At 31.5% G+C, this 14554-nt stretch overlaps 3 protein-coding genes across 3 annotated transcripts; 2 read left to right on the top strand and 1 right to left on the bottom strand.

The window, feature by feature from the left end:
* Positions 1 to 316: 316 nt before the first annotated feature.
* LOC136783849 (uncharacterized) lies at positions 317 to 6660 on the top strand. Its single transcript, XM_066744165.1, has 4 exons — positions 317 to 963; positions 2987 to 3108; positions 3543 to 3849; positions 3981 to 6660. The coding sequence occupies exons 1-4, from the start codon at positions 894 to 896 to the stop codon at positions 4211 to 4213; spliced, it is 732 nt and encodes a 243-aa protein (XP_066600262.1). The 5' UTR covers positions 317 to 893; the 3' UTR covers positions 4214 to 6660.
* Positions 6661 to 6935: 275 nt separating this feature from the next.
* On the top strand, positions 6936 to 12959 carry LOC136783966 (Fanconi anemia group D2 protein homolog). Its single transcript, XM_066744390.1, has 16 exons — positions 6936 to 7019; positions 7084 to 7759; positions 7833 to 8103; positions 8183 to 8542; positions 8625 to 8982; positions 9052 to 9485; positions 9543 to 9634; positions 9704 to 9878; positions 9950 to 10213; positions 10284 to 10608; positions 10675 to 10987; positions 11274 to 11480; positions 11566 to 11863; positions 11946 to 12163; positions 12259 to 12467; positions 12825 to 12959. The coding sequence occupies exons 2-16, from the start codon at positions 7114 to 7116 to the stop codon at positions 12957 to 12959; spliced, it is 4305 nt and encodes a 1434-aa protein (XP_066600487.1). The 5' UTR covers positions 6936 to 7019; positions 7084 to 7113.
* Tango2 (transport and golgi organization 2) lies at positions 12534 to 14349 on the bottom strand. The gene is made up of 4 exons (XM_066744397.1): positions 13968 to 14349; positions 13645 to 13894; positions 13343 to 13561; positions 12534 to 13266 (listed from the first exon to the last, which is right to left on the bottom strand). The coding sequence occupies exons 1-4, from the start codon at positions 14107 to 14109 to the stop codon at positions 13029 to 13031; spliced, it is 849 nt and encodes a 282-aa protein (XP_066600494.1). The 5' UTR covers positions 14110 to 14349; the 3' UTR covers positions 12534 to 13028.
* Between the last annotated feature and the right edge of the window lie 205 nt (positions 14350 to 14554).

The following is a 14554-nucleotide window of genomic DNA, read 5'->3' as shown; positions in this document are numbered from 1 at the left end:
GTATTTTTATTTAATAAAATGTATCAATAAAACTATCAAACTAATAACTTTTCATTTAATGTGGTAAATATTTTCAGCTTTTCACATTTAATATTTAAAATAAATTTTCAGGAAATCATTTTTCTTCGTACCTTAAAATTTAATATCGATCGGTACAGTCGGTTTGACGAAACTCTCACAGATGGTGCAACGAGCGACTCACATATTTTAAGTCTTAAAAACCAGTTCCGCAAATTAAATCTTATTAACTACCAATCTTAATTATAAATTACATTTTTTATAATTACTTTCTAAAACATATTTTATTTTCTACGGAAATATTTCCATTTGTTCAAATGGGAAATACAACAATTTTTGTGGAAAAGTAAGGAAGGGGACGGAGAAAAAAAGTAAGAAAACGCAGGGATATATTTATTGAACTTATACAGAAGGAATAACAAGTCAACGGATTTTATACTATATATAGTAACTTGTAGAGATGGCGCATGGCTGCGCAAGCACGCAATATTTGAAGACACAAATTTTGCGACTATTCGCAAGCCCAGCTCAGGTCAGGTGCAGTGCAGTTCAGGCAGCCAGGGCTAGTCGGCTTTAGGCAACAGAGAATGTAGCATGTTGCGCCCATCGTGTGGAAACCCAAAATACGCGCTTCATGATTATATCCATAATCAACAAGATTAACATGACAAAATGAGCAAATTATGCAGTTATTCGAACGAGCCGCAATCCGGAATTTTCTCAACAAACCTCCGGCCACTTTCTGTTGACAATATACTGTTTTTTCCCAAACACTCGAATCTCGTACACGAGTAGTAGTAGCTCGGAACGGTGTAGTGGTAATTCAATCAAAAGTGATACATCAATCTGCTCGAATACCTAAACAAAGATCAAAAATGTTATTCTTTTCACCCGTGTTCATAACAATTATTTGTTTACTATGTAACGTCGATTATTCATCAGCTGGTGAGTTTAACCAATTATCTGCTTGTTGATATTTATTATTATTGTAATCATATTTTAATATTACTTTATCCTTAATAAAAGTAACATTGCTAAAACGTTATAATTTTCTTATCCAGTGCACTTTTAATCAAATACGCAATTAACTCGTGGAATTTTTATTCGAATCATTGTTTTAATGATACCGGGGAACAGTAAAAGCTTCGTTGAAGTGGAGAGTATTTTTTTTTTTTTTTTTTTTTTGAAAAATTAGAACAGCTTTGCGAGTGAACAGATTAGAAATGGTCGAAGGGAAACAGACGTGAACGGATGAATGCAAGACGCTTTTAGGTTGCTACTGCAATTTCCTAATTGACTTTTCGTCCCATCCATCCTCTTGAGGCCTCTTCTCTCTTTTTCATCTTCAGTCTCACTCATCCTCACTCTTATCATACCTCATTTTTCCCCCTTCAGACACCAACCAACACCGTCGTGCCTAGAATCTTTTTAATTAGACTTTCTTGCACAGGGGACGTTTCATCCCTCTCATTTCCACCTTTTGATTCACACTGGCATACTTGGGCCACCTTAATCATACCGTAGGGACAATTAAGAATTTCCGCATAACGAAGCGGCAGCATTCAATTATACCAAGCTCGATTCAAATGTTAATTAGATATACCACGCTTTATTCTGATTGCGTGAAAGGAGGTGGAATAAATTGATCGCTTTTAGAATGATGATAAATGTAAACAGTAGGGAAGGAAGATTTCTGCATGGATAAAATTGGAAAAATGTTGTAGATTTTCTGTGCGATTCTTAATAAATAAATTATGTTTTATTTTTATTGGGTAAAAGTGCAGAAATTGGGGCAAAGTGATGACTGTTTGATTGGTCATAAATTTGAAAACTGTGGAGGGGAATTTTCTGGACAAAATTGGAGAAATTTTATAGAATTCCTGTGAAATTATTAATGAATACACGACACATTATTCTCGATGAATAACAAGGCAGGAATTTAGACAAAGCGATGGTTATTTGATTGGTGATAAATTTGAGAAGTGTGGAGTGAAATTTCGGGATAAAATTGGAGAAATGTTGTAAAATTCGATGTAGAATTGGAATCGAGGCAGGATGCCGCAGGGTAGGATGGGCAATGAGGTGGGGCGCGCAGGGATCGATGCATGCTCCTAACGGCCATGAGAGAGCTTTTTCTGTCTTTCTCCTCTCCCCCACCCCCTTTCTCTTTCTCTTTCTCTCAGATATGCGCACTTATTACTAATGTAGTCGCTCTAAATTTGTTCGACATTCTAATATTATTGGATCAACACCTAAAAAATACAATTTTTTTTATAACCAACCTTGTTGAAGCTCGACCTCTTAAAAACTCGACGAGCTTCGCCCCATTTATAAGGCTCCCCCCCCCCCCCTCCTCTCTCTCTCCTTTCAGATATATGCATTCATTACAATCGTTATAAAGCTCGATAATACAGTCCATCGGATTGGCATAAAAAGCAGAACATTCTTTGTTATATCTTGAAACAAACTATATAGTTTACACTCGTCCTTGTAAATAACACTCGCTCACCTTTTTTCTCTTCAACCCCATTTGTCCTTCCATCCCCCCCCCCCTTCTGTCTCCTCTTTCTCTCAGATTAGCACGTTCATTGTTTATAAAAGCATGATATATTCAACAGTCTTATCGGATCGAAGTAAATAATAAAAATTCTTTTCATCTCAAACCACCCTCTGCAAACACTCGATGAGCTTTTTCCTCTTCAACCTCCTTTGTTACAGTTCCTCTCTCTATCTCTCTAAAAAGAAGATGACAATAACAAGAGGAGAAGCTAACTGCTCGTTTAAATTTTATTTCTATTCAATTTTATGCACGTTTCTGTAGAGCACGCATGAGTTATAATATCGACATATTTTCTTTTTGTTCCACATTCCCTGAGTCAGATATAATTTCACTTTAAGATATATTATATATCGATATGTGATACGTATGGCTGATCTCATCCATATACTGAACTTTTGTGAAACTCAGTGCCAACGGGAAAAGCCGATACACCCATCGAAGTTGAAAGGAATATCGAAACGAGTGAAGAGGATGAAACTTACATGAAGAAATGCATCGTCAAAGGAAATGCTTATTCCCACGGTGAAACGGTATCTGAAAAATACATTACATTCACATATTTAGGTCGATTTACATATTTTCCTATATTTATAATAACTTATAATTCAAATTCTACAGAAGTGGAGCGATAATTTTATCATTACAAATGTATTCCCAACAATGGATTTTATACACTCTTGAAAAATTAATTCACATTTTTTATATACAAAGGAGAAACATCTCTCTTCGCTTCTATAGTGTAAATATCTTTCGTAATTTTTCTTGTAAAACCAGTAAGTCGACCTGAAAAGTATTAATATACAGAAATAACAATGCTTCTATAAGATTGCATCAAATTGTAGAGTCAGGAACGTTCCTAAAACGATCCCGAAATCAGTTTCACACGCTCCCACGTTTTAGGAACGCTCTTGGCACTATATATGGATTATTTATACTTTGTTATAGTAATTTACGTTCTGTACAGATATTGTCTTACGATCCAAACATGCATTGCCTTTGCGTCGCCAGTGAAGTTTACTGCTGGTGGCAAAACTATAAAGAAGAAAGAGAATCCTCGGATTATACGACTTCCAGCTCTTCTTTGTCCAGAATAAAGAATAACAAAACACAGAGTGCAGTAGAACGTACGTATATTGAGAAGAACTACATTTCCGAGGAAGTCAACGAGGTTGAACCGTCGAGGGAATCAAAACAAACGGATTTTCGAGCCAAGGATTCGAAGAATCCAGTAGCGTCCCCGCCTAAGCCGCGCGCCATCTGCTACCTCATGGGTAAATTAAAATTATAGAAATAAGATTCATTCGATAGAAATAAAGAAGTGGTTAGAGCTTGATGGTTTAAAAAGCAATATTGATTTTATAACGAGAGATGAGAAACGTGTTGAAGAGCTAAAAACTTTTAGGGAAGGAGTATCGAGAGGGGGAGGTTTTACCTCACTCAACCGGAAATTGCATCGTATGCAGCTGTGGCTCCGAAGGACGGGTCGAGTGTTCTCCACGTGATTGCATCCCACTCAGAGCTGGCCTTCCACCTTACAAGGATATCCTGGATATTTCCGAAACTTCCTCCTCATCCGATGGCGAGTTTGAGATCTTTGATTTGGCCAGAGATCGTGGAATAGACGAAAGCTTCTAAGTTTTATAATATCATATACCTCGAAAAAAGATTGTTTTATTTTTCAATGACTTTAACTATTTGCAACAGAAGCAATTAAAACTTAACAATTCTAACGTATCATTGTAATTACTAGTTTATGAACTGTAATTGGCAACATTCGAAGATTTCAGTTTTGGGGGTAAAAATGAGGTAGTAAAGCATTGTACGAGTCGCCTTAAGTTTAGGAAGCGAATATCAAAATTTTTAGATCGAGCCGGTATTAGAAAAGGAACTCTAAGATTTATCTGGTACTTGAAATGTTATCCAATGGAAACACTCGATCACAAACTAGAAGTGAGTCTTGAGAATATCCTTGAGATTTGCTGCAAATTTAAATTTCATTGGATGTTAATTCTTATTCAAACTCGATTTAGTCGAACATCTTGGAATCCTTGGAAAAAATATCAAATTATTGTAACAAGCACTGCATATTTGCAATGAATTGAAAAGTATGTATGGTCGATAGCAGAAATCTCGAATATTGAATATCCTTGGACCTATTTGAGTTGATAGTGAAAAGCTAGTTTAGTAAAATTATAGATACCATTTGTACCAGTACGTTATAGAAATTTTATCATGAAGAATAATTGAGACCAAATCTGTTAAAAACAATACAAACGATATCTTCAAGGTAGTAAAGCTAGCCAAGTACTGTTTAAATACACCAAACATATTTTCTTACCAGATTGTGAGCCCATCTTTTTTATCCCTTAGGAGCCTAGACAATTCTACGAACGATTTATATATTTCAGACAGATTTTTGCGAGGTAAAATATTGAGCTGAAGAGAAACATAATCCTAGAGTAAGATCGTAATAAGACTATAGAAAAAATTAACAACAGCAAAATATCAGGGTTCTCTTGAAAAGGAAAAACTGAGAAAATCTCGAAAGAGAACAATTTGTAAGCGGCAGCTAATCCCCGAGGAAAATCTTGCCAGCCTGTGATTATGCCATAATAGTTTAAATAAAGAAAAGTTTAGTTTAGTTTAGTTCAACATAGATCGAACTTCCCTACGAGTCTTTTTCGATAGATTTTGACCATTTGTACCCATCTGCCGAAACGTATTTGACAGAGTAGGCCAGACTAGATAGAATATAGGTTCTAATGAGTAAAAAGTATCACAATAAACATAATTATAGGCCATTCGTTAGATACTTTACCTTCGATTGAAGTTATCCAAAGATAAAAAAAAACATCCACTCATGGATGTTCTTGAGCATCATGTGCTGTGCTAGAAGAAAGATAAATGATTGTTTGCTATTTATAATGAAAACGTGTTGTTAGGTTAGATTTGTCGAGAGGTAGAGATTCTTAATTAATGCACAAAAACGTTTAAAACAAATTGCACATGTTAAATTTGTGCTATGATACGCCTCAGAGGCCAATAATTGAGAAGAGTAACAATATATAGGTCTGTTTTAGCAATATTTATTTGTCTTTATTCTTCGTATACAAGTCGATACCATTAGTATAGTACAGCGTAGAAAGAAAGACTTTCATGAATAAATTCAATGCTACTCTTCCACACTTTGGTGAATCATCATGGCTTAGGCCTGTTTAGTAAATTATAGGGTACTCATGACTGAATTGATATAGATTATAAGATTATATTTATACATATACACACCCATCCGTAGACCTGTTTTCAAAACGATGCGATGCATATGCATGATTGATAGGGGAACAATATCTATATATATGTATACACATTGTACATGTGGTCTTTTTTACTTTTAATCAACCATTATGGTAAATCGTTGAGGACAATCCCTTTGAAAAACTGTATACCTTTTACCTATACGTTTCGTTGATCTTTGTTATTCACTGTGAAACTTCGGTCTAATTATAATTATATAGCTTCGTATAGAGTAGCTATATCAAGTATTAATATAATAAATAACAAGCTTTTCTCTTAAGGCTCAATGCGTCGAGGAGGATTGAATCCGAAAAGCAAATTTGATCCAATTTAAATCCAGTTTTACTAAAAATTATACCACTGTATCGAAATGTATAATTCTAAAGGTTATTATATATAGTAGTAGCATTTTACATTATATCTACAAAAGTGATATAATTATATTTATAATAAACCAAACGTGCATGTCGTTAAAATCCATATCAGTCAGAATTCTAAGGAAAATACGATACGAATTCATTAATAAAGCAAATGATTTTATTACTCATATTTTTTGAGACTACCAGCAGTATATCTTTTGACAAAATAATGCTAGTACTATTTTCTTAATAATTCAAATATAAGTTATATAGGAGATTATTGAAATGTTTGAAGTATGAAATTATACAAATAATTATTTAACTCGCAACATCTTATGTATTGTCAATTTAGTCGATTTTATTATCTCTTTTCTTCTATTTTTTTTTTTACTTATAATATATATCTTTAAAGAAAATAAACAGTTTCAAAAGTTAACCGTCTTTTAAAATATAATTTTCTTTTGATCTATACTTAGTTCATATAAAGTTTGAAATTTGCTCACTTTACCGGGAATTCAAATCAGTTGATCTTCACAACCTACGCATGCGTAAAAAGTCGCAAACTGTGCAGCAGCACGATGTGGAACGTGGATTGTGGATCACCAATGAAAATTTAGCACTAGGCTAAATGCATAAACCTTATTGGTCTTTTCATTCTAATAAAGCGATCAGCACGATATCAACATCCGTTTGCCGCCGGCTTTATTTATATCTTTTTAGATTTGCGCGGCAAATAATTTGATTGACGGATCCTGTTAAGTGTAATCAGAACGATCTGCAATTCATTTGTAGGTAGTACTAAATTAATTTTTATTTCTTGTATTTCTTTTATTCGATCTTTTTTGGTTACAGGGAAAGAATAAAATACGAATCTCGTTTGTTATGGATAAACGAAAATTAAAACGAAGGTCTAACCTTTTAAAGAATTTAGGTAATTTAGGAAGTCAAATATCAAGAAATGATTCAGTTTCATCAACGAGCAGCAATTTATCAGAAGACATTTTAACGCGGAAACGTAAAATAGCAAATTCTACCTTATTGGAAGATGAAGATTCAGATAGTAAGACATCTCAAGGGCAAGCTTCATCGTTTGAGCTCGAAAATTGTAGAATCAGCGCAATAAAAAAAAGTAATGCAACACCTATGTCCAAGAAACAATGCATTAGTATTGGACTTCCGAAACTTGACGATTCAGATTCTGTGGATGAGGAAGTACCTTCACCTAAAAAGAAATTAATAACGAAAGGAAATGCAACAAAACTTTTGCAGGGGCAAGACACTGAGAATACTGAGATAAGAAAATCTAGATCTGTTATGAACTCTGATAGAAGTCCATTCAAAACTCCTGTTACACCTAGTAAAATTTCCCAATTACAATTAGAAAGAAGCCCTCTAAAAAGACACACTCCTGTAAAGATTGTAAAAAAAAATAATATAAATAATCAGGCATCTAAAACAGTTACAGAATTTACGAAATTTTTGCAACAATGTGGTGTCGTTTTTTTACAAGATGACTCCATAATTCTAAGTGAGTTTAGAAATTCTATTTACTCTTGATTTGTATATTTAACATAAATGTAATCTTATGTCTGTACTTACAGAGAAGCATCCAGTTATAGTTAAGCAGGCATTAAAAGATGTACTCTTTTCAAGTAAGGTTCCAAAAGAGCAAGCTTTAGAATTAATAAAGGACTATTTCCGAAATGATACTAATCTTGTAATTGCATTAAGCGATATGGAAATAGAGAAAGGTGATTCTTTTACAAATTCTAATCGTTTATGTTTAGTGAAACTTTTTCTAGAAAATTCTGAACTTCAAACAGAAGTTTCTACTTTACTTCTAGAAAAACTTAATAATTCAGTACTTATAGCGTGAGTAGTAATCTATATAAATCTTATTGACTTGTATAATATATTTCATATGTTAATGTAAATAATCATTATATTTTAGAAATTCATTAGAAGAAATTCCTTGGGCAAGAACTCTTATACAGCAATACAGATTTGTAGACTTTTCATCAGATCCTGATGCATTATTTAATAGCTTAGAGCAGCTTATTGAATCTTGTCCATCCTGGTTTTTGAAAGAATTAATAATATTTTTACCTGATATTATATCAGAGAGAAGTCATTGTGCTCTTACTGAAATACTTATCAAATTACTAGAAGAAAATTTTGATCTTGTGAATTCAATATTAAACTGTGTTTCAAGTTTAACACTTGGAAAAGAATATTTAGAAGAATTTAAAGATAAAGTTATGGATTTCTTAAAAAAAGATTTGGATAGAAATACTATACCTTCTATTGTAAAGTAAACAACCTTTATTTTTTTAAAATGTACCCCCTTAAAAACATAAGACAACAATGTGAACTTAATAATTTATATTTTACAGGTTTCTGCTTGATGATTGTCAAAGTGTGGAAAATGCAAAAAAAATTTTTAAAATTATACGTAATCTTGATTTGCAACCTCTGGCTGGGGAAATACTAAATGACTGTTATGTAAATCAATTACATATTTCTAATGCAATCAAACTTAATATATTATTATCAAAGGATATGGTAGATGCTGCATTAGCTGTAGTGGGAAGTGTAGAGAAAGATCCAAAACCAATAGATATTGTTATCTTATTGCATATCTTCTCTATTGGAACTAAAAAAAAAAATGTAGAAGCTCTTATGAAACGCTATATACAATCAGGTTTCTATCGGAAAAGCTTATTTAAAGTACTGTACAATGATTACAGAGAGGTCAATATATAATTTTTTTATTTTTTGAATTTACATAGTAAGAAAAAATTAATGTAGTATATTGTTTAGGTAGCACGTGATTTACAACCTTCAGCAATCCACATGGCTAGTACATTATTAAAATCTACTGAAGCTGTTTATTATGAATTTGCCGTTGAATGGTTTAGATGTCAATTTGTTAATCAAGCAGATGCTGTTCATAAACAACGAGAAATTTTAGAGAGGATTATACTCTTAATGGGTAACAATGATAAAACTGCTAAGAATGCTCTCTTAATTTTGCATAGAATTGCCGCGGATGAGGAGGAAAGAAAGCTATTGCAAGTTCATTGCAATCACTTGCGAATATTGTTAGAAAAAATGGATAATTTAGATTTAGAAGAAGTTGGTACTTTATGCGATTTATTGCATAGACTTTGTGCCGATTCTGGCACCATATCTGAATCTTTAAATGATGATTTATATGTATTATTTCAAAAACAATTAGCAAGTGCTAAGCCTTTGTAAGTATTTATTTAAGAACATAAAAGAAAATAAATCTAAGTATATATAACTTTCAGAATAAAATCTAAAGGTGTATTGGGTGCAGTAATGGCATTGAAACACTTGATTCAGAAAGAAGAAACTATTGATAAAGCTAAATCTTTGTTTAGTAAGCTTTTGTATTATAGTTATTTTATTATTTAGCCAAAATAATTAATAATGATGACCTATTTTACAGAGAGTGCCCTTAATTGTGTAAAAACCTGTCAAAGATCAAAAGCATTGTTTTATGATCAGCTTACCCAGGTTATTGAAAATACCAAAGATATAAACAATAACTTTCTTTCCAATATTGCTGAAAACTTTGAACATGAATTTATTAATACTTATATGATAGATATAACAGATTCAAGGTTTAGTACTTATTTAAGTTCTTATTTTACTTAAGAATCAATAATGAAATGTGTATTTGAAATGTTCTTAGCCTTAGCAAAGAAATGTCGCCTCAATTTAAAATTAATAATGAAGAAGAGGAGAGTAATAATGGGGTTGTTTATTTTAAAAGTGATAAATATGGAGCATTGGTACCTATCACATTTAAACTCCTCAAAACATGTTACATAAGGTTGAGCGAGAATGGGAATTTAAATGCAATCGATGCTCTACTAACTGCAGCAATTCTGATGCCAGAGGATTTAGACTCAACAGACTCATCAGCGATAGATCATATAATTCATTGTATAAATTGGCATGTCAATCTTTCTAAAAATAATATAGTTTAAGGATACATTTCATTAAGATATAATTTTTACTTTTAGGTTTCGCGAAATTATTAGTGGATTTGCTATACAAAGTGACCCATTGTTGCAAGCACGAGTATTAAAAAGAATAGACCATTTAATGGAGCTTCAGAATAGGTTTTGCGAATGTTTTTCTTTTTGTAGTGCAATATATCAGCCTCCTCCTTGTTACTTTCATTATTTTCCTGCACCAGCTTTTACTAGAACAGACAAAGCAATAAAGAAGAAGGGAAAAAAAGGAAAAGCTGAAAAGTCAGCTGACCACGAAGAAACCCATTTATGGATATCAGGTTCTAGATTATGCTCAAAGAATCCAGCTTATTTTCGAAAACTCGATCCAAAGGTTCTCTTATCATTTTAATGTGTTTTTCTCTTTCTTTCAAATTTCAACCGTTGAATTTAATTTTAGGTTGTTGGTCTGTTAGACATTAGAATGAAACCACAAACTTCACAAAGAACATCATTAATGAGTATAACTCAAGTGTGTTTCTTGATAAATGAACTTTTAGGAATTTTTGAAAATGAACCTAGTGAATCATTTATAAGAGATCTCATAGAACTTTTACCTAAAGTTTGCTCTAAGTTGGCGTGTATAGTATCTGAACTTAGAGATGAAGATGATGCTTTGAACAGAGAAGCAGTAAGGCTTTTATTAATGCTGATAAGTAAAATATTCAGTTGGAAAGGTTTTCAGAGTGTTACTTACAATGCACTGCTTCGTGGTAAGTACGAAACTTAATATATATAATAATTTTTACTCATTTTAAATAAAGAGTTAGTTACTTAAAACAGTCCAGAGTATGTACATTTATGTCTATCTCTCCATACTTATAAAGATATGACCGTTTTACATAAGACTTGTCTGATCACAAATAGTAAGAGGTCTCTAAAAAAGGCCTTATACGAAAATTTAATATCTCTTATAATTATGAAAATACATATCCTGCATATTAGCACTAAGGCATTTTATGTGGTTAACCTTGTATAACTTTAAAACATTTCTTTTAGATGGATTACGAACATTAGCAGGGCAAATAAATGAATCAAATGCAATGTTAAGATCATGTAAAGAGCTTGTTGCTGAATCTTATAAATATATTGAGTCGTTAAGTGATATTGCAACTCACATTTCTTTAGCTATAGCTCTAGTTACCACATGTCAGTCCTTAATGAAGCATTCTGACACTTATGTTCAACAGTTTAAAGGCAAACAAGGTACATACAATTATTGTGTTAAAAATGAATTATTTCTGTGTGCAAACTATAGCAATAATTTTACATTTTGATAATCTTAAATTAGCTAAATTAGCATTTGGTTTTTTGAGTCTTAAATGGCCTGAGGATAGAGACACAGATCCACAATATACAGCTGCTATTATGGGACTATTAAATAATTGGATTGAATATGAACCCTCGCCTTTAAATACAATTAACATATTACTAGAATGGTTACCAGAGGCTATTACCACATTAGAAAAACCTAAAGATGCTTTGGAGCAATTACCTTCAATAGGAAAGAAAAATTTTCCTTTGTTATATAAAAAACTTTTTGATGGTATAATTAAAGGTATCAAAATTTCATTAGCGAACTCTAATAGGTAAGTAATATTATTCCATAAATAAAAATGGTTTTTAATATTTAAAGAATTTATTAAACAGTTTTTTTTCTCAATAATTTAGTGATCCAGAAAGATTAAAGACATGGCAACAAGTGGCTACATGTGTTCAGAACATTGTTCATATCTGTAAAACTTTAAAAAATCGATCTACTTTGTCACTTTTTTTACGTAAGATGCCACTACTTTTAAATATATTTCTGCAATCTGGAATGCCTATTCTCGAATATAATTTAAAATATCAGTGTAATGATATAACGCGTATACTGAAAATAATTCAAGGTATGGTAAAAGCATATACTAAATTGTTCAAAGAAATCACCTTTATTAAATTTATTATATATATATATATATATATAATATTTTTTACTCCATAGAAAGTACAAGATATCTACATAGAATTTGTTGTGATTGTTCAGAGAAAAAAGATATTCTTTTATCAAAATATGTTCCTGCAGCAAAAGCAGTTTTGGAAAAATTGCTATATAGCGTAAAAGGAATGCTTGCTCTGAACAGTAGTTCTAATGCTTTCTGGATGGGAAATCTAGTTAATAAAAATTTGGATGGTCTCGAAATACTGTCACAGGTTAGTGTTAGTAATGCCAGAATTGAGGCTTTTTGCAAACAAAAACAGTCCTCTCTTCTATAGATGTATGTTTATGGTGCATGTGTTTTCCCTCCACTCGGTTTTTTATAGCAAAAAATTCAATACTGGCATCATTAGTTAGTAGCAATTGCAAACATAAATTTTAAAGGTCTCTGCTCAATTTAAAGAATAAGGAACAGTATATTAAACATAAAAACACTATTAGTTGAGAATATCTTACTTCTCCCAATTTCAACCAATGATATTTAGGAGTTTAATATTCTAATCTTATATTTTCCATTGTGCAAAGTCCTTAGATCATTTTAATTGAAACTAATTAAAGTGGAATCTTTTCAGGCGTCATCCGAAAATACTACTGCAGACGTAGATGTAGATGTTAATGTAGATGATAGACTTAATCTTGATGATGCAAGTAGTGTATCCTTAGATATTTTACAGAGCGATGAAGAAGATTCAGTATCAGAAGCATGATTTAGCAATAATAAATAAGAGTTTTCAGTTTCATTGCAAGAGTAACACAAATCCTCGAGCGTTATTTTTCTAAGAAATTTTCTTTACGAAATTAAACGAATCATTCGTTAAAATAGTATTGAAGTCCTGACGTTTCCATGATAAATCTAACATTCTTGTTTCCTCAACAAACGTCAATCGATTTTTTCCATCAATGAGCAATATTGAATGTGTTCTCGTACCATAGTCGGGACAAGATACAAAAATCGAACTTAACTCTTTGAATACTGTTGGCAATCTTCTTTGTAATTCAGCATCTGGTAGAAAACTATTTAAAAATTAAAATAGTATTTATTAATCTCTTTTAGTTAAAAATAATTATTTACAAAATGACGTGTGATTACCTCTCTTTTGACTTTAAAAATTGTATTAGGCTCTCTATCAGAGAATCTTGGTGCTTAACAGAAGCAGTTTTTATTATATTTGCAAATATTTTTTTTCCTTCCTCCACTTTTTTAAAAGGGTGTTCTATATCACTATTTCCAAAAGCTAATATATTATCTTTGCACAGTAACGGTCCTACAGATTTGATTGAACTACATAGATAGTACACATTAGTATTACTGAAAAACAGTTTACTTTAATAATATAAAATTCAAACAAAAATAAATATGTTAAAATTTCGCGCGTGAAAACTTTTACGCACATTAAATCAAGTAATATCAAATTATATGGATTATACAGTTGACTACTTTGATTTATCTTATGCAAATTATTTAAATAGGAAGATGCAGATTCATCAGAAGTGATGTAGTCGGTTATTAAAGAGCCACGACCCTTTGGTAGGAGATCTGAATTTCTGGGCTCGTTAGTAAGATTCAAAGTGATTCCAGCTTTCCCTTTAGTTGATAAAGCTAGCCAAGTACCACCTTCTTTTCCAGGCTCCATGTCCATTCCTGATAAATTATATAAATTTATAATAACTATTATGTTTAATATTTACACGACTGTTGCAACAATTTATAATACCTCCTAAACAATCAGAATGTTTGTCCCAAATATGAGCTTCTTTTGATGGTCTTGTTAAATTTTCATCCCGATTAGTTGCAACAATAAATTTATAACACTCAGGCCCAGCATCAGGAAAACGATAAATGAACAAGATGCACATATTGATAGTGGAAATGTCAAATTATAAATGATACATCGCAGAGAAATGTATTTTTATATGCAAAATGAGGTTATGTATTTTATGACTGATAAGACTGATAAGATTATATAAGTTCTCCAACCATAAATTAAGATAAATCATCTATGATATTAACAGGCTTTTATTTCAATTGTTTGATTCTCAATTTTATAATCTAAAACTGCATATCATTAAAAAAGATAAGAAAATTTAATGGAAAATTCAAAATGGTTTAAAAAATTATAGAATTTAATTAACCCATTGAAACATCTTATTTAAAACATTTAAATGTATCAAAACTTAAATAAAACTTATAAAACATAATATATGTAATCATTACAATAGTATAAGTATATAAAAACTCATATGGACAAAAGAATCTTTATTTGTAAATACAAAATAAAGTTTGATTGTAATCTAACATTGT

The sequence above is a fragment of the Prorops nasuta genome, unplaced genomic scaffold (genome assembly GCF_024137725.1).
Source record: "Prorops nasuta isolate Cenicafe-Biocafe unplaced genomic scaffold, Cenicafe_Pnas_1.2 PNAS00038, whole genome shotgun sequence".
NCBI lineage: Eukaryota > Metazoa > Arthropoda > Insecta > Hymenoptera > Bethylidae > Prorops > Prorops nasuta.
Note: the sequence above shows the minus strand (reverse complement) of the source record. Positions and strands in the feature narration are given on the sequence as shown.